Source organism: Capra hircus, chromosome 16, assembly GCF_001704415.2.
Source record: "Capra hircus breed San Clemente chromosome 16, ASM170441v1, whole genome shotgun sequence".
NCBI lineage: Eukaryota > Metazoa > Chordata > Mammalia > Artiodactyla > Bovidae > Capra > Capra hircus.
Window position 1 is genome coordinate 25,794,981 of NC_030823.1, and position 20,515 is coordinate 25,815,495.

General features: G+C 37.8%; 1 protein-coding gene across 1 annotated transcript in view; it reads left to right on the top strand.

The window, feature by feature from the left end:
* FBXO28 (F-box protein 28) overlaps positions 2,242-20,515 on the top strand; it is a 29,010-nt gene continuing 10,736 nt past the window's right edge. Inside the window, exons 1-3 of the mRNA XM_018060203.1 lie at positions 2,242-2,542; positions 13,808-13,917; positions 17,106-17,244. Coding sequence (XP_017915692.1) covers positions 2,276-2,542; positions 13,808-13,917; positions 17,106-17,244 — 516 coding nt within the window. The 5' untranslated portion in view covers positions 2,242-2,275. The remainder of the gene's footprint in view (positions 2,543-13,807; positions 13,918-17,105; positions 17,245-20,515) is intronic.

A 20,515-nucleotide genomic window follows, 5' to 3' on the forward strand; every position in this document is an offset into this window, starting at 1 on the left:
TGGTACAAATTCATAGTATTTGTCTTTCATGACAGTAATCATTTTTAAGATTATGGGGGGGCTTACCTGGTAGTCTGGTGGTTTAAAATCCGCCTGCCAGTGCAGAGGATATGGTCTCGATCTTTGGTCCAGGAAGATTCCACATTCTATCATGGGGCAACTACTGAAGCTTAGAGCTTTAGAGTCTGTGCTCTGCAATAAAAGCCACCTCAATGAGAAGCCCTCACACCTCAACTAAAGAGTAGTCCCGTCTGTCACAACTAGAGAAATCCCATGAGCAGCAACAAAGACCCAGCACAGCCAAAAATAATAAAAATTTAAAAAGATTAGGGGGTAGTTACATAGATTTCTCTATCTCAAGTACAGGTTATGCATTTTTGGTAGGAATACCACATTATGCTATGTCCTTTTCAAGCTATCACATCAGGAGCTACATGATGTCAATTCCACTCATAGCTCGTGAAGTTAATTTTGATCATTTGGTTATGGTGGTGTCCACCAAATCTCTCTATTGCAAACTTCTTTTTATCTTGTAATTGATAGTTAATTTGTGGGGGTTATTTTGAATCTATGTAAATATTATTTTCCAGATCACACTCTTACTTTCTCATTTTAGCATCTTTTAATGATTCTTGCCTAAATCCATTTTTTATGGAGATATAATTCACATATTATAAAGTTCACTATTTAAAAAAATATTTATTTTTTCCTTTACTTGGCTGGGTTGTTAGAACACAAGCTCTTTCATTGTGGCCCTGGGCTTTAGTTGTGGCACGCGGCTTCAGAGTGCACAAGCTCCATAATTGCAGCATACAGGCTTAGTTGCCCAAGCATGTAGGATCTTAGTTCCCTGATCAGGGATGGAACCCCAGTCGTCTGCATTGGAAGGTGAATTCTTAACCACTGGACCACCAAGGAAGTCCCCAAATTCACTATTTTAAAGCGTACAATTCAGAGGTGTACCCATCACCATTGTCTAATTCCATAACATTTTCATCGCCCCAGAAAAAAAATCCTACACCCCTTAGCAGTCGTTCCCCTTTCCCCTGCTGTTTCCAGCTTCTCAGAACCATTAATCTACCTTCTGTCTTTATTGTCTTGGCTATTTCAGGCATCTCATATCAATGGATTCATACAATATGTGGTCGTTTGGGTCTTGCTTCTTTAATTGAAAACATTTTTAAGGCTCATTCATATGGCAGTTTTAATCAATCCTACATTCTTTTTTGCCTAAATCAATCAGTATGGTTCTTGAAAAATGATGATATTCTACATTGTTTCATCTACACTTACTACTGTTGTTCAGTCGCTCAGTCATGTCCAACTCTGCGACCCAATGGACTGCAGCACACCAGGCTTCCCTGTCCTTCACAGCCTCCCTAAGTTTGCTCTAACTCATGTACACTGAGTCCATGATGCCATCCAACCATCTGGTCCTCTGTCTCCTCCTTCTCCTCCTGCCTTCAATCTTTCCCAGCATCAGGGTCTTTTCTAATGAGTCAGCTCTTCACATCAGGTGGCCAAAATATTGGAGCTTCAGCTTCAGCATCAGTCCTTCCACTGAATATTTGAGGTTGATTTCCTTCAGAATTGACTGGTTTGATCTCCTTGCAGTGCAAGGGACTCTCAAGAATCTTATCCAACACCACAGTTCAAAGGCATCAATTCTTCTTTATGGTCCAACTCTCACATCCCTACATGACTACCACAAAAACCACAGCTTTGACTATACGGACCTTTGTCAGCAAAGTCTGACTCTGCTTTTTAACACACTCTCTAGTTTTGTCACAGCTATTCTTTCAAGGAGCAAGTGCCTTTTAATTTCATTGCTGCAGTCACTATCCCCAGTGATTTTGGAGCCCAAGAAAATAAAGTCTGTCACTGTTTCCATTGTCTCCCCATGTATTTGCCATGAAGTGATGGGACCAGATGCCATGACCTTACTTCACTTCCTAGTTAACATTATTTTTATCTCCCTTTATCAGGGAAGCACTTTAGGAAAAACTGCACTGTGAAGTCAATTTCAGACACGGTTCGTCTGCCCTCAAGTCGTTTCCAATCTTAGATGAAAGGTCTTACAGGGACCACCTTTCCAGGAGTTTACGTCATCTTCTCTCCTTCCCTCTTGAACTAGCATCAAAGTGTCTCTGCCTGTCACCCCATAGGCTCCTCCCCCTCCTCCAGGTGCCCCTCCCGGCAGCTCAAGAGAAGGAAGTGACGCACCGGAAGTGTCCCTGTTCCCCTTGCAGAGGGGGGAAGGAATCAAACCCCCAAGATGGCGGCAGCGTCGGAGGAGCGGATGGCTGAGGAAGGAGGCGGCGGTCACGGCGACGGCGGCTCCCCTTCGGCCATCGCCTCTACCCAGCGACTGCCCCCACCGCCCCCGCCCCAGCCCCCGCAGCCGGGGTCCCAGGCGCCCCCAGCCCCGGCGCTGGCTCCGGACCAGCTGCCTCAAAACAACACGCTGGTGGCGCTGCCCATCGTAGCCATCGAGAACATCCTCAGCTTTATGTCCTACGACGAAATTAGCCAGCTCCGTCTGGTGAGGACCCCTGGGGACCCTTGCCGCCCTCTCCGAGAGCCGAGGTCTGGGGAGGGCCCGAAAGGGAAGAGCGTTCCCCGGGGAGGGAGCCCCTGGCGAGCTGCAGCTGCAGCTAAAGCACCAAGCGCACCCCTCCCGCCCCAAAGTCTCTCTTGGGGCTGGCCCGCGGGGTTTGTCCAGATTCCGCCCTTGCTCGAGGAGTGGGGGCGACTGCCTGCAGGAACTTGGCTTTGAGAGTCTGGGGGGCTCGGGGGCTCTGTGCCCCCGATCCGGAAGCGGGGCCACGGGCGGGGGCAGCAAGAACTGGGCTTCCAACCTCTGTCCGGCCTGAGCGTGGACGCCGAAGGGATCTCACCATCTGCCTTTTGTATATCACCTTCCAACCCCAGGCTGGAGTTGGCGAGCACTCCGAAGTAGGCGAGATTATCCCGGCTAGGTTTGGTTTGTCTGTGAGAATAACGTATTGTTCCCCCTACTACCCAAGTTTCCTTGTTGCGAAAGATAAAGTCAGATTGGTCCGTCCTCCCAAAAGCCAGTAGAGGTTTGGAGGAATTCGAACTCGTTTTGGTAACCTCAACCCCAGCGCCTTGGTTGACCAATGAAGGCAATCCTGAGAAGTGCCTATCTGGCTTTGCCTCACCCCTGACACTTGCCACCCCCTAGTGAAGCACCTTGCCCCTTGAGGAGGTTTTTTTCCTCTCCTGCATTTCTTTTCTAACTAGTGATTTACGCGGCCCCCCGCCCCCCCCCGCCAGCTTTAGGAGAGGTTTTATACCTTAAAATCACAGTAAGTCTGTCCATGATTAATGAAAATAAATGAATTTGCCTTTGGGATTTTTTTCATCCCAGAGGCTTCACTGAAGGTTCAATGACTACCTTAGTTCAGTCAGTCAGTTATTTTGCTTCCTCAGTGAATTTATCTTTAAGTGGTAAGGAAATTGAAGGAGGTGGACATTTTGAAATGATTACAAACCGTTTCTGTGTAGAAGCTAAATATGTGGTCGGGGTTGTTTTTAAGAGGACAAAGGCATATCTGAATGTGCTGTGTATAGCGTTTTCTTAATAACCAATAAACCCTATTTTAGATTTACACCTTCAATTTAAAATTGATCATAATTGTATTTTTAAGATGCAAGCATATTTTTTAAAGGAGGCTATTAAATATTCAAACTGGTAAACCATTTATTTTCTTGTCAACACAGCACATCAACCATGCCAGTCTGCAGGATAGAAAATTCATTTGAAAAGTAGTATTTTAAAATGATTGTCCCTTAAATGATTGAATTTCCAAACATGTTATCCTAGAATTTCTTGTAGAATCCTAACTATTCCTTCGATTTTTGATAAAGAATGATATTTGATCAGAATTCTTGGTATACATTCCTGTTGCCTGGAAATTGGACATGACATTTGAATTTAGCCTTTCATCCAGACAATGCCTTTGTAAAGCTTGGAATGTTCACCTTCTGTTTTATAAGTATTGAGAAAAACTGTGTGTGTGGGGGGGGGATGTTCATTTGTTGGTCAATTTACTTCTTTAAAAATTAAAAACATTCTTAAAGGGGAGAAAAACAGCCTATCCTAGGGGACAGAGTTAAAAACACATCCCACAGTTTATTAGTAAATGACATCTCTTTCATGAAATACTCAGCTGCATTCTTATTTTTAAGCAGTTATCTATTCTAGTATTTTAAAGATACAAATTTTGTAGTTTCAGAGATTTTTATCATAAGGAGTCCCTTACCACCCCCCTAAAAAGATTCAGCTCCCAGTTTTACTTCTTAAAGATGGTTTTTTTCTCTGTTTTAGTAATGGGGAACTATTTCTTATTTCTTTCTTAACTTAAGGTTAATGGATAATTCTTAGATTAAGTGGGTAATCTTTTGTAGCAATTTGGAAGGGTCTTTGGTTTTAAATTCTTTGGTTCATATGTCATAAGGTGCAATTCAAGTAACATGAAAGATTCTTGCCGCTAGGTGTCAGCATTAATTTAATTATGGTCATTAATGAAATTGGCAGTCTAGCGATAGTGCGTAGTATGTGCTTTCCATGCCTTTCCTAATTTAAGTGACCATTTATCCCTAACAGACTTTGCGAGAAAATCAATACCAGTTTGTATGCTGCTATCTGGCATATAAATTACATAGTTTCTTTTATTGTCAAGTATTTTTTTGAGTAGAATTAAGGTTGGGTGTACTTAGAAAAGAGTAATATTAATTAAGAACAGAATTAGTTTCCATAAAGCTAAATGTCAACCATTCAGTAGTTAATGAGCTAGTTTACATATTTGTCAGGTGCTTCTTTTTTACTTCCTTCAGCTTACTTGCCCAGTTAGAACCTTAGGCTTCCCAGATGGCTCAGTGGTACAGAATCCACCTGCAGTGCAGGAGACACAAGAGACTCAGGCTCAATCCCTGGGTCATGGACGATCTCCTGGAGGAGGAAATAGCAACCAGTCCAGTGTTCTTGCCCAAGAAACCCCATGGACAGAAGAGCCTGGAGGGCTACAGTCTAAAGGGTGGCAAAGAGTCGGACACAACTGAGCACACACATTAGGACCTCAGTCATAACTATTGTTAACACCTAAATTAGAGGACATGTGCAGGGTCCATGTACTTACTGCTCTATATTTGCTTAATACAGTTTGTCCCAAGTTGCTAAAATAACATTTTCCAATTGACTTTGCTTCCTCTTGCCATGAATAATTGAAATTTGACTCTCCAGTCTGGTTATTTCCAAAGGAATGTCCAGATCCCTTATTGAACTGGATTTTGTTTTATTTTTTCTGCCCTTGACTGTTGCTCCCAAAATGTACCTGGAACTTGGAAATCCTGGTTACATAAAAATAGTTCTTTAAATATTTAACTTCTCTAATATATTTTAAATTATTTGGATGAAGATACCTTTTTAAATGACAAAATGTGTACTTTGAGTTGTTTTCCAGTAAATCACATAAATTTGTGCTCACAGGTATGAGAGTTTTTGAAACAAGTGGCAAAGGTTAAGGAAGGTCCTGCACCTAGTTGCAGAGCACATCACAGCCAAATTGGAACATATAACGTTGACCTGTGAGTACAGAGTTCTCACTGGAAAAAAAAAAAGTACGCAAGGCTTTTTAAAAGTTGTCTTAGGGAATTCCCTGGCAGCCCAGTGGAGAGATCCTATAGATTTTTCCTCTGTGGTTCTAGTGGAGCTCCTGTAAATTTAATGGAATCCTATAAGTGGTTCAGGACAGATTTGATTAAAAGTTCAGTTCAAGTGTCATGCTTATTATCTGGAATGACATTTTCCATTTGACAGCAAAATACATAAATCTATGTTTTTGTCCCAGGATATTTCTCTAGTGCACTCTAGCCGGTGAAATCTATTACTCATTTATAGTTCCTTTCGCATCTTTTCTTCAAATGTGTTTGAAAAGTTCAGTTGTAGAGAGGGTTGACTGGCAGAAAATATGAAGGAAAATGGGAAAGTATTACCTTTTTTTCCTAAGTAGGCAAGATGTCTTCCTTATATCTCTTTCTCTATATCAGTAGTTCTCAGTTTTGTCTCAAGACACCTTTACATTTTTAAAAGTCACTGAGGACCCAAATCGCTTACCTTTGAAGATTCTAAAATACCCAAGAATGCACAGTACATAATTCCATTAGCTGTCATCACATGTCATGTTGCCACACACATTCTGCTGTGTCTTGTGAGAGAATAAGCATGAAAATGGCAAATAACATCTTAGCATTATGAAAATGATTTAGCTTCAGAAACTCTTGAAAAGATCGTGGGAACCACAAGGGTCCCTTGACCACACTTTGAGAACCATTGCTCTGTATCACTGTATTATAGAAAATACACTGTCTGTACTGCTGAGGGGTTTTTCCCCTACCATGTCATCATCAGGTTATTTATTTTATTAACAAATTCTTAAGTATAGGTAAGAAATTATATTTTGGGAATACTTCACTCCTGCAGATTCTCAAAGGTGTCCAATCGGTAACCCTGTCCACAATATCATCACTGAGACACAATGTACACACCTTCCTTGAGCACGTTTACAAAGAATCAGGATAACAAATGCACAGTAGTAAATATAAGAATGTTGAGGTTAATCAGCAGAGGCTTCCTCAGGGTCGTGAATTTTTATCCAGTCAGTAAAGATGGAAGAACATTCCCAGTAGAGGGGGAAAAAAAAAAAGATATGTAATTATCCTGATTGTTTTGTTCAGGCTAATATTAAATTTATATTTTCTTTCCAAGTGCATATGTAGGAGGGACACACAGGGAATTTTTTAATTTGTTGTAATTTTACCAACAGACAATTGAGAATTAACTCTCTGTCTCTGTATATAGTATTATATCTTAAATGGTCCATTACCAAGAGGATAGAATTTTTTTCTTATAAAAGATTAAAGTGTTCTTGTGAAAGAGATGGGAAATTGTATAGGACTGGCTCATTCATTGTTCACTTTTTAAATGATTTTATCGCTTCTGTCCATGGGATCACATAGAGTTGGACAGAGCTGAGCACACATGCACCTGTCATTAACTTTTTGCCACATTTACTTGTACGCTCATTCACCATTTGAAAGTAAGGTGCAAATACAATGACATTTTACCCCTAAAATACTTCTGTATAATCACAATATCATCACTTCCAAGGTATTTAATATTACATTTTATATTCAGGTTTCTCAGTTGTCACCAAAATGTGTTTTGATAGCTTGGAGACGGGTTGGGGAGGTAGTTAAGGTTCTTAAATCTAATAAAGCATTAGTCTCTTTAATCTGGAGCATTTCTCCCGCCTTTTCACTGTTTTCATTCTTTCATGACTTTCTAAAGAATCCAGCCCAGATGGCTGTCAGATATTCTGCACAGATTTGTCTGATTGAGAGGATTATAGGAAGATCTTGGTCTAGCTCCATGGCAAAACTTTAGTAGTGTGGCAAAAATTGCCCCCACTAAAGTCCTGCTTTCTAGACTCATGCCAGCAGTTTCTATAGCAGTAGAATATTAGAGAACCTAATCAATTGAGAATAATTAGGATAAACATTTCAGTCTACATAGCTACTGATCACTGAATTTAATAAGACACAAATCAGGGCTTCCCTGGTGGCTCAGTGGTAGAGAATCTGCCTGCCATTGCAGGAGACACAGGCCCAAGCCCTAGTCCAGAAAGATCCCACACGCCTCGGAGCAGCCAAGCCCTTGTACCACAGCTACTGAGCCTGTGCTCTAGAGCCCAGGAACTGCAGCTACTGAAGTCCAAGCACCCTGAAGCCCATGCTCCCCAACAAGAGGAGCCCCCGCTTGCTGCAACTGGAGGAAAGCTGGTGCAATCCAGCACAGCCAAAAATAAATAAAATTAGGGGAGGGAATACACAGATCAAAAGACCTGGACTGTTCCCCGCCCCTGACATAGCTTGGTTTTTATTGAGGTGCCATCCTAGGCACTTTGCTAACCCTTGAAATGTGTAGCCACTATGAAAAAGTGAGGAAACAGAGTAATCCATATTAAAGTCCATATTAGAATGATACGTGTGTGTGTGAGAATCACTATTTGCTGGAGGATCCAAATTTTTAATTTCACTTTTTGCCCTTAATGATTGGATGACCTTGAACAAGTCATATAAGTTCCTAAGGCCTCAGTTTTCTCATTGTAAAAAGAAAGGGTAGATTCTGGTGTCTTATGTCCCTTTCAGGTCAAGGGTCTAATAAGCAGCTTAATCTTTGATAATAGCTTCCTTATTAATTGGGGGAAACTATGGGAGTTGGTGATGGACAGGGAGGCCTGGCGTGCTGCAATTCATGGGGTCACAAAGAGTCGGACAGGACTGAGCAACTGAACTTAACTGAATTGGCTTTCCAGGTGGCACTAGTGGTAAAAAACCCGCCTGCCAATGCAGGAGACTTAAGAGACGCAGGTTTGATTCCTGGGCAGGAAGATCCTTTGGAGGAGGGCATGGCAAACCCACTCCAATATTCTTGCCTGGAGAATCCCATGGACAGAGGAGCCTGGTGGGCTACAATCCATGGGGTCACAAAGAGTCGGACATGACGGAAGCGACTTAGCACGCATGCATTGACTATTCAGTTCATTTGAGAACTGTAGAGAATGAAATGAGTACATTAAAAATATGATTCCATTACAATATTTCCTTGATTCTAAGATACAGTTTCATATTTTAACATTTTTGAAATGATAATGCATCTTGATCAAATTATATTATTATAGTGGTACTTTAAAAAAATTCTTTTTATTAAATTGAAAGCATATCTTAAAGTCTCCATAGCATCTTAAAATTGAAGAAACGCAGTGTATTTTAAGGCATCTAAGATATCTGAGAAAGAAATGCTCAGTAGTTATAATATATACTGTAAGATTATTCCACTGTCAAGTGTTAAAAGATAGAAAATGTACATCTTGGAATCAACCAAGATTTTACAGTAGAGGTTTAACAAGAAAATTGTGAATTTCACGGATTTAAGGTATGTGTCTTGCCTTTTTAAGAAGGGCCATAGTGGCACAACACATTGAAAAGAATTTCTAAATAAACACAAGTGATGAAAAAAATTTTTTATTTTTCATCACTTGTTAGAAAATGGTAAAAAGAATAAACATGCCATTTTAAATCTTGAAATTATTAACAAAGAAAACAAATCTGTTCTTCATACTAGAACAGCAAATAACAGAGGGACAAGTTAAATGGAATACTTACTAATGGAATACTTACTCCATTAGTTACCTTTTGTTTATATAGTATGTATTTTCCTAATCTGTAAATATATTGATCATTTTTGACATAGTCGTCATCTTTGTATATTAGATTCTAGAATTTTTCTGTCCTGAGTAAATTGCCAAACTGCTAGGATTTTTGTTTTGTTTTAATAACTGGGGAAATATTTCTTTTCTGTAGCCTTGGGAAATAAGTAACCCCAAATTTAGAGCTACACTTTAAATAAGGTAATTTTGTTTTGCAAGGTAATATGCATTGATAGCAGTTATAATTATACTGCTCACCTTGGGGAAAATTAATATATTTCTGTTTTTGTAGCGGTCACTTTGCTTCCTTCTGAATCCTAAACGAAAGAGAGTTATATGCTCTGTGGTGTTTTTGGTTTTATGCTATTGGCCAGTCAGTGCTTGTAAAACATTTATGAAAGGAAGAATATTACATTAAGTACTGTTCTTGTCCTGTAATATAAACTAATGCTTCAGGTCTTTTGGGTTCTGTGGTGCTAGTCTAGTTTGCTTTTGTTACCTCCTATCTTCTGATTTTTTTTTAGTTGAAGTATAGTTGATTTACAGTGTTTGTTTCAGATGTATGTTTTCTGATCTTTTTGCCAGCTTTTGATTAGAATGATCAGCTAAGACTCATTTATAAGTCTTTTTTCGTGTCTTTCACCTCTTTATTTGGGATTCATCTGCAGTGGTTTCAGCTATCTTTGTGTGAGATCTCCAGAACCTTATCTTCAGTTGTAACATTATAGTTGCTTACGGAAAAGGACCAGTCAACTGTCCCAATACCAGGTCTCTCCCAAAATGGATGCTCTTTTTCCTTTTAAATTTTTATTTCTCATTACTGTCTGATTTTCCTGATCAAAACATGGGAGATTTTATTCTTCTCAGCTTTACTTACATATCTGATCTGTCTTCAGAAGTAGTTAGCTAATGGTTTATTCATTCCAGGCTTTGTGCCTTTGTTCCATCAGCATTAACTTAGCAGTCCTGTCTTTTCTTCTTTTAAAGCCTAGGATCACGTCAAGTCTTCCTTGGTTGACCTTACCTGGTTATTTATTTATAAAAAATTACTCAGTCGAGTGTATGCTCATATTAGTCAGTACTCCTTCCATTGCATTTCTAGATTATTAAAAGATTCCTAAATTGAGTATTTAGCTAGATTTAGTGCAGCAAAATTCTAGAATAATGAAATAATTTAGAAAGTACCTTGGAAGTTATTACAGCAGTGTGCTGTGTGCTAAGTCACTTCAGTCATGTCCTACTCTGTGCAGCACTACGGACTGTAGCCTTCCAGGCTCCTCCGTCCATGGGATCCTCCACACAAGAATACTAGAGTGGGTTGCCATGCTTCCCTCCAGGAAATCTTCCCAACCCAGGGATTGAACCTGCTGCTCGTCTGCCTGCTGCATTGCAAGCGGATTCTTTACTACTGAGCCTCCTGACTTTTTCACTTTGTAAATAAACATTTTTTTTTTTCAGTTTTATAGAGATGGCATTGATATATAGCACTGTATAAGTTTAAGATGTACGGAATAATGATTTGACTTTTAAAAAAATTAGGAAATCATTACCACAGTGGATTTAGTTCCATTATTCAACTCAGACATTATCAGAGAGGTTATAGAGTCCACAGAACAAAAGAGTATTTTTCTACAAAGTTGTGTTAGAGGGTGAAAGTGAAAGTGAAGTCGCTCAGTCGTATCCGACTCTTGGCGACCCCAAGGACTGTAACCTACCAGGCTCCTCTGTCCATGGGATTCTCCAGGCAAGAATACTGGAATGGGTTGCCATTTCTGCCTCACATTAAATAGTTTCAACAACAATGAAATCCCCAATTTTTATTCCTCAGAGTTCATTTTGAAGTCTTTGGGTGGGGTTTTTTTTTCCTACTTGATAATGTCTGTTGACTTTTGGACACAACTGAGTGACTGAACTGACTGACTTTCTCCTATGACAGATTAGAATTTAGCCAGCTTTATATCCCCTCATCACACACACAAAGACATACTTTCTTTTTCTTCCTCCAGTAACATGATAAATGTTTCTTTTTTCCTCCCACAAAGTTCAGTACCATTGTTTATGGCAATGTGGTTCTCAAATGCAGTCCAGGTTTACCAGAAGGATTCCCAAGACTCAAGGAGTCTATATAATCTAAAATATTTTCATTCTGTACTAAGGTATTGTTTGCATTTTTTACTCTCATTCTTTCACAAAGGTCCAGTGGCGTTTTCCAGTAGTTCTGTGATATGTGATGGTATCATCATACAGCTAATGAAATGTGCACTTGTATATTGTGTTTTCTAGAATTTTCTTAGGTAAGAATACCTCAGTAGATTAATGCAAAAGAAGCAGATATGAAAATTCACCTATTTCTATTAAACTACTAAACCTAAACTAGATTAAAGAGATTTGTAGATGTACTCATTAAATATTTTGTTTTAGAAACATTTATATCAGTACATATTGGGTTTTTTTTTTTTTCAGTAGACACTGAACAAATGTTTATAACTTATTCAGTTAGAAATAGATTCCACTGTATTTTAAAATACGATTTATTAGAATTACTCTATCAGTAAAGTATCAGTACTTTATTATGTTTTCATCTACTTTGAAATTGAGAAGAACTGTTTACCTTCATACCTTTCATCTGGCATACTATTATATAGGGAATGTCTAGTATTTAGTATCCGGAGAAGGCGATGGCACCCCACTCCAGTACTCTCACCTGGAAAATCCCATGGATGGAGGAGCCTGGTGGGCTGCAGTCCATGGGGTCCCAAAGAGTCTGACACAACTGAGCAACTTCGCTTTCACTTTTCACTTTCATGCAATGGAAAAGTAAATGGCAACCCACTCCAGTGTTCTTGCCTGGAGAATCATGGGGACGGGGGAGCCTGGTGGGCTGCTGTCTATGGGGTTGCACAGAGTTGGACATGACTGAAGTGACTTAGCAGCAGCAGTATTTAGTATTAGAGTATCAAAACCTTTATTAGCTCAGCCCAGTATACCAGAATTTTTATCAGGAGAAAGCAACTTTTGAGTTTCATCAGTACTTGGTTTTAGTTCAAGCATTTGTATTTGGGTGCTATGAGAGATAGAAAGAAGCATTAAGACAGCCCTTGCCTAATCGACTTAGCCTTGATGTAGATTTATCTCAGTTTCATCTCAGCATTGTGCTTTCAACATCCACACCTATACAGTGAGAACTGAGGTCCAGGTTGATACCTCTGAGTCAATGCAAAATAGTCAGGAAACAAACAACAAACATATTTTGTGTGGTAGGTTTCATTAAGATAAGAAAGATACTGGGATATTTCAGAAATATAAGAGCTAGGTATATAAAGCAAAGTTTTCAAATTAGTGGTAAAGTTAAAATTGTTAACAAAATTTTTAAAATAATTTTTAGATAGCGATTTATAGTTTACCATGATTTAATGTCTGTTTTTTTTTTTAATCCTAATGATATCCCTGTTGTATGAGGTACTAGCCGTATTTTACAGACGTCTGATTCAGGCTTTCAAAAAGGAACTGACTTGCCCAAGGACATAAAATGGCTGGACTCAAATTTAGGTGTTCTGACTTCAGATCCTATGCTTTTATTATATAAAGATACCATTTTTAAAGTTGTTTCTGCCATACATGTTAAAATATTTTGAAGGATATGTATGACAGTATCTAGTATAGGCTTTGGCCATTATAAACTATCATACTTCATCCAAGTAACTAGAAGAAATGATTTAAAACTTTCATTCTGGTAATGATAAAAACTTTGTGAGGGGTTAGACTCAAGTTTGAATATGTATTTTTGGCCAGAGAAGAATTTTCTTGTTTCAAACCATTAGAAGCCTTCAAATATTTTGTTTTAATGATCTTAAGAATTATAGACTTTGACCATAATAGTGGGGATACATTCAGAACATTCCACAGATACTGAAAATAAAGAATCAAGTGGGACTCTGAACTTCCACTGCATGAGTTTGATCCCTGGTCAGGGAACTAAGATCCTGCAAGCCATGTTGCACAACCAAGAAAAAGTCAAATATATAAATAAATGAGGAAACATATATATTATTTTTTAAAGGGTAAATTATTCCTTACTTACATATAGTATTAATTTTTAAATGTAGTATTGCAGGTTACAGTGAAGAATTCACATATACTGATTCAAAGATTCAGATAGCAAACTGGAGAACAATTCTAGCACAGAGAACTTTGAACCATCAGTTAATGAGTCTAAGTTAATTGTTATCAATTTTTTTTTATTTTGGCTGCACTATACAGCATCTGAGATCTTAGTTCCCTGACCAAGGGTTGAACCCACACACCTTACATTGGAAGCATGGATGGAGTCTTAACAACTGGATTACCAGGGAAGTCCCTTTATTAATTTTTATTGGCGTATAGTTGCTTAACAATGTTGTATTAGTTTCTGCTGCACAGCAAAGTGAGTGAGTTATATATATACATATATATATATCCCCTTTTTAGATGAAGTTTTTACTTTTAAAATTCTTTCTCATTCTGTCTTCCCATAGGTTTGTAAACGAATGGACTTGGTCTGCCAGAGAATGTTGAATCAGGGATTTCTAAAGGTGGAAAGGTACCATAATCTATGTCAGAAACAAGTTAAAGCACAGCTCCCAAGGTATGTTATGGTTATCAGTGGCAGTAATTCTACAACTGGGGATTTTATTTGTTTCTTGATTATTATTATTTTTTAAAAAAATCTAAGTAAGGGTTTACATGTTAAATGGTTTCCACGTTCTTGCAGCGAAGTATACACAGATCACAATAAATAATTTTACTATGGTTTGTTCACACTGGCCATATCTGTTCAACATTTTAGTTTGAGCCAGGGCATTTAGGCAAGAAAATGAAATTAAAGGCATTCAGATTGAAAGGAAGAAATAAAATTCTATTCACAGATAACATGATCTTATATACACATGATATTATATACGAAATACACTGATTAGTTATCAGAGCCAAAAACAAGTTCAGCAAGGATACTAGATAAAACATTAGTATACAGAAATCAATTGTATAATGCTATGCACTAGCAATAAACAATCCAAAAATGGAGACAATTCGGTTCACAATAGCATTGATAGTAATATATATATATATATATAAAACAAAAGAAGTACAAAACTTGTTTGTTAGAAACCAGAAAGCACTGTTAAAAGACATTAAAGACTTAAATGAACGGAAAGGCATTCTGTGACCATGGATTGGAAGGTTTCATTTTAAGATGGCCAGGGATTGAATCTGCGTCTCCTGTGTGTGCAGCATTGCAGGCAGATTCTTTACCCGCTGAGTCATCTGGGAAGCCCATTAAAATGGCAGTATTCCCCAAATTGATACATATATATATATATATTCAGTATATATTCAGTGGTAAAGAACCTGGCTATCAGTACAGGAGACATAAGAGATACAGGTTTGATCCCATGCACCTGGAGAAGGGCATGGCAACCCACTCCAGTATTCTTGCCTGGAGAGTCCCATGGACAGAGGAGCTTGGCAGGCTACAGTCCATGGGGTTGCAAAGAACCAGACGTGACTGAAGCAATTCAGCACACAGAGCAACCCCTATCAGAATCCTAGCTGTCTTTTTGTAGAAATTGACAGACTGATCCTGTAATTCCTATGGAAATACAAAAAACTCAGAATAATTAAAACAATCTTGAAAAAGAATAAAATTGGAAAACTACCATTTCCCAGTTTCAAAGCTTTAGCTACAATAATCAGTCTGGTGCTAACATAAAAATAGACATACAGATCAATGGAATAGAGTCCGGAAAGTCAACCTTTACATTTTTTGTCAATTGATTTTCAACAAGAATGCCAAGAAAATTCAATGAGGAAGGAATAGTGTTTTCAACAAATGATGCTGGGACTAAAGAAAGAAGTTGAAGATGTTCCTCAAACCAAATAAAAAAATTAGCTGAAAATGAACTGTAGACTTAAGTGCAAATGTCAGTGCTATATTATAAAACCTTGAGAAGAAAACGTAGTCATAAACCTTTATTAACTCGGATTAAGTTCTTTAGATACAACACCAAAAGGACAAGTAACAAAAGAAAAAGTAGACAAACTAGAAGTCATCAAAATTTAGAATGTCTCTGCCTCAAAGGACACCATCCAGAAAATAAAAAGACAGCCACAGAATGGGACAAGACATTTGCAGCCCATGTATCTGCTACGGGACTTGTATCCAGATTATATTAGGAACTCTTACTACTCAACAATAAAAGGGGGAACTTCCCTGGTGGCCAGTGGTTAAGATTCCACACTTCCAATGCAAGGGGCACAGGTTCAACCCCTGGTCCAGGAATTAAGATCCCACATTTTCCTGATGTGACCGAAATATTTTTTTTAAGGCATAAACAATAAAAGGTAAATAACCCCAATTTGAAAATGGGCAAAGAATTTGATAGAAGTTTCTCCAAAGAAGATGTACTAAAGGCCAAACATCGTTAGTCATCAGGGCATTGCAAATCAAAATACTATGGAATACCAGTGAACACCCACCAGGATGGATGGCTAAAATTTAAAAGGACAAATGTTGGGAGGGAGATGGACACATTGGAACTTTCACATATTACTGGTGGGATAATGAAATGTTGCAGCCGCTTTACAAAACAGTTTCTCAAAAAATGAAATAACAGAGTTACCGAATGGTGCAGCAGTTTCACTGCTGCATTTACTGCTTGCTGTATATGCATATACTGCTGTATACCACATTTCACCGCTGTGTATACTCAGGAGAAATGAAACTATGTCTACCCAAAGTACACAGTACTCACAGCACTATTCATCATAGCCAAAAAGTGGAAGCAACCCAAGAGTCCAGCAACAGATGAATGGATAATCAAAATTATGGTATGTCCATATAATAGAATAATACTCAGCAATACAAAGGAATGAAGAACTACTGAGACATCCTTCTACATGGATAAACCTTGAAAAGATGCCAATTGAAAGAAGATAGTCACAAAACACATACTGTTAAGATTCCAGTTATATGAAGTATCCCGAATAGGCAAATCCATAGAAACGGTAAATTAGCTGTTGCCAAGGGCTGGATAATGAGAGTAATAAATAACGGTTACAGGCTTTCTTTTTATGATAATGAAAATGTTCTGAAATGAGATGATAGTGATGGGTACACAAGTGTGAATATACTAAAAATCACTAAATGGTACCCTTGAAAAGTGAATTATGTCTCAAAACTTTTGAAAAGTTAAAATGAGCTGATCTTAGAGCAAAAAAATATGGTCTCTTGTCTTTATGTCCATGTATACATCTTTCATTTATCTAATTTCTCTGATTCTAATAGCCATTAGGCTTGAGCTTGATATATCCAAGTGAAAGGTAAAAGTTAGTTGCACAGTTGTGTCCAACTCTGTGATCCCATGGACTGCAGCCTGCCCAGCTTCTCTGTCCATGGAATTCTCCAGGCAAGAGTACGGAAATGGGTTGCCATTTCTTTCTCAAGGGAATTTTCCCAACCCAGGTATTGAACCCAAGTGTCCTGCATTGCAGGCAGATTCTTTACCAACTGAGCCACTAGGGAATCCGTATAGTCCAAAGGGCAAAACACATAAAAAATAATTTTTTTCAAATTTTTTTATCAATAAATATTTGATTGATCCTTAGGAAGGATTTCTAAACATAGTGATTCATTTATCATTGCAGTTAAATTATGACCCAATTGTAGACTTCTAAATTAACATGTAAATGTTAGGCTTACATTAAGATATTTCGTTTGGTTAACATTTTAGTCCGCAGTACTTCTTTTAATGGTTGCTTTTTTTTTTTTTTTGGTAGGAGAGAGTCAGAAAGGAGAAACCATTCATTAGCTCGGCATGCAGACATCCTCGCTGCTGTTGAAACAAGGCTGTCATTATTAAATATGACTTTCATGAAGTATGTGGACTCCAATCTCTGTTGCTTCATCCCGGGAAAGGTAAAATAGAATTGCTTACTTAGTAATAGCTGGGTTGGATTGTGTAAACTTTAAATTACTATGAAGTTTCAGAGTGATTTTTTTAAATGACAGAATCACTCCTACTTCTTTGGTCATCTGTGAATTCAGTAGTCACAATATTAGAGGGTAAGTTGTATAGACAATTGTGGGCTTTTGACTTTTTTTTTTTTAAGTTTGGCCACCACGTGAGGCACGCGGGATCTTAATTTCCTGAGCAGGGATTGTGCCCAGGGCCCCTGCTATGGGAGTGCAGTCTTAACCAGTGAATTTCCAGGGAAGTCTCATTGCTACTTTGAATGGGTTTCTAAGAATGGATTTGTTTAGCTTCTGTGCAATAACTTATATAAATATATATCATTTATGTGATCTGTATACTTAAAATTATGATTATGAAATATGCTATAGAAGCTCTACTATTCTTCAGGAAAGCTTTTTAAGGGTTCATACGCAAAGAAAAAATTTTAAGCTTTTACTTTTTGTAAAGAGACCAGAGATAAAGCAATGAGCAGGAACAGGTATTGTCTCTGCCTTCAAGATTGTTACCATTTTAGGGAGGGGGGTTGGAAGAGACAAGCTGGTTTTGTTTTGTTTGAGAAATGTTTCATGAAAACAACTCACAAACTTCCAGATTGGACAAGAATAGACAATTACAGTATAGCAGTGTACTCTGGACTAAGTAATAGTGCTGTTTAACACAGAAATAAGTTTATTGTGGTGTATATACTGTGACTGAGTTAATAAAGGACCCAGAATTCAACATGCTGCTCATACCTTCACTAATACCTTGCTTCTTGAATTGAGTGTAAATTCAGAATGAAATAACTTCAGTATCTTTTTATGTGGAAGAGATGGAGGTAGAATTAAAGATCATTTTGCTACTTAGCTGCTACTGGCAAAAGGTTCCCTTAACATGGTTGGAACTAATTAATACTTAGTAAAATTTGAATGCTCTCTTTTTGTTATTTCCATTGATAGTTAACATTGGCAATATTTTATTACTTCCTTCATTTTCAATATTCTGTAATGTTTGTTGGGAGCCAGAGGAGTCCTGTTTCTTATTTGAAGTATTCTTTGGTATAGCTCACTTTCCTCATATTAGCTACTGATGCTTTTCTGTAAAAAGGTGACCAGTTAGAAACTTGAGATTCTAATTCTTAGGCCAGATTTTATCCAGGTCTAATTCATAGGTCTTAATTCTTGATGTTCACGTTCAGTGAACGTGAATAGGTTGTCTCCTATAGCCTCATAGTTTTTATTGCATATCTCATAATGTTAAGATTATGGATATTTAAGGTACCTCTCTAAGTTTCATAACTTCAAGAGACAATTCAACCAGTTATTGTTAATGGAAGCTGAATAGTTTGCAGCAAAGTCCATATGGCCTGCAAAGCCAAAGATATTTTAGTACCAGCCTTTACAGAAGTTGTCTGTCTGTTGTTCTAGTTGATCAAGATCATGTGATTGAAATGGTATTTACTGTCTAAACAAATGAGGTTAAATTCAGTTGAGTCTTGCTATTTTTTTTGGAAACCACTTGTTTTCTCTTTTAATTCTAGTACTAACTGAGGTGGTAGCAGTGGAGGATGTTTTCAGTTTTGAAGCTTATGTGTATCCCCTTGGGCATTTGCTCCTTAACTGAGCCCTTTACCTTACCTGCAGTGGAAAAGTCTTCCATTTTTCCTTAATGTTACCCATTTCCTCACAAGATCTTTTCCTAATTTATTTTTCTCCTACAAGTCTGAACTGGAAAAACAACTCCCAAAAAACAAGTAATTTTTGTTTTGATTATCACTTTGGTTTATTCTGCCATCTTTATAGCTTATATTTTGCCTAAATCAACACTGTATACTTAGATTACTACTTTTTATTTTTATGTCACTGGTACTTTTTAGCTTATTTAGGCTAAGTCTAAACTGCTAACTTAACATAGTTTGCAATATTTGGGTTGTTTTATCATTGTTCTTTTTTGAACTTTCTCATCCTTAAACTTTCATATTCTGTCTTCAGAACATAAGGATATGGCATTAAGTTTCACATCTGTAAGTGAAGACATTCTATGAAATACTTTTCTTTCAGTTTAGCATATAATCTTGATTTGGTATATGATTTCTATAGTAGTTTATTCTTGGTTTCCCCAGCATCTTGCTCCTGGGTTCATTTCACAAATTAGTTTTTACAAGTTACTCAAGTGAATCTGGGTAATAGCAACATTCATTTAAATTAGATTGCCTGATATATACCAGAATTTTGGACCTTAACAGTTGGGGGGAAATTTAAAAAAAAATTATTCTCTGAAAGAACAATCAAATTTGTTTGTAAAATTAAATGGTAGAATGAAGATAGAAGATTGAATGTATGTTTACCTCTTAACTTCTCCCCATACTCTGCTCATGAAGAAGTAAATGAGAAGAGTAAATGATGTAATTTTTAAAAGGAAGAAAAGATAAAGCCCCATGAAAAGGAGGTCAAGAGAGTAGACAGTAGCAGCAGGATTTTGGAAGTTGGAAAGTAGATAAACAAATGATAACTGACTTAGAAGAACTGAGGAAGTTAATTCCTAACCTGGCAGTGGGGGAAGCTGGGAGTCAGTGTAGTATGCACAGCTGAACCTCCAAGAAATTCTAGAGTTGAAAGCACTTCTGAAAATGGGGCTAAAACAGAAAGGTTGGTTGAGAATCTGTATTTAGGAATGACTTAAACCTGTAGGTCCCCTCTCCAACTCCAAACAAGCTAGATCATTGCCCTTCTACCCAGTGAAAATCTAAGGCTTATTCATGGGAGGGGTTTAAAATGGAGTCTCTTGACAAGGAAACCGTACTAACAACAAAGGCATTTAAAGGTCTGTCTAAAGAATTCAGACTGGTTGGGAGTTTGCCACTATGAGTTCTGGGAAGGATCAGCAAACTTTTCTGTACAGGGCCAGATAATAAATATTTTTGACTTTGTGGACCGCATGGTCTGTGGCATGTCATGGTCTGTTTCTCAACTGAGAAATGGCCATGAGTCTACATGTGGTAAATGAATGGGTGTGCTCATGTTCTAATAAAAGCCTTATTTACAGAAATAGGCACAGGTCAGTTAGGGCCACAGTTGCAGACTCTGACCACTATATTGATGTTCCATTCATCTTTTCTCAGAATCAAGTATAGATTCTTGGCTTATTCCTGTATAGATTTCTCAAATCTTCTATCTGACATATAGAAGTCAAATTTTTTATAGTAAGTTCTTGATCAGTATCAGCAGTTCGCAC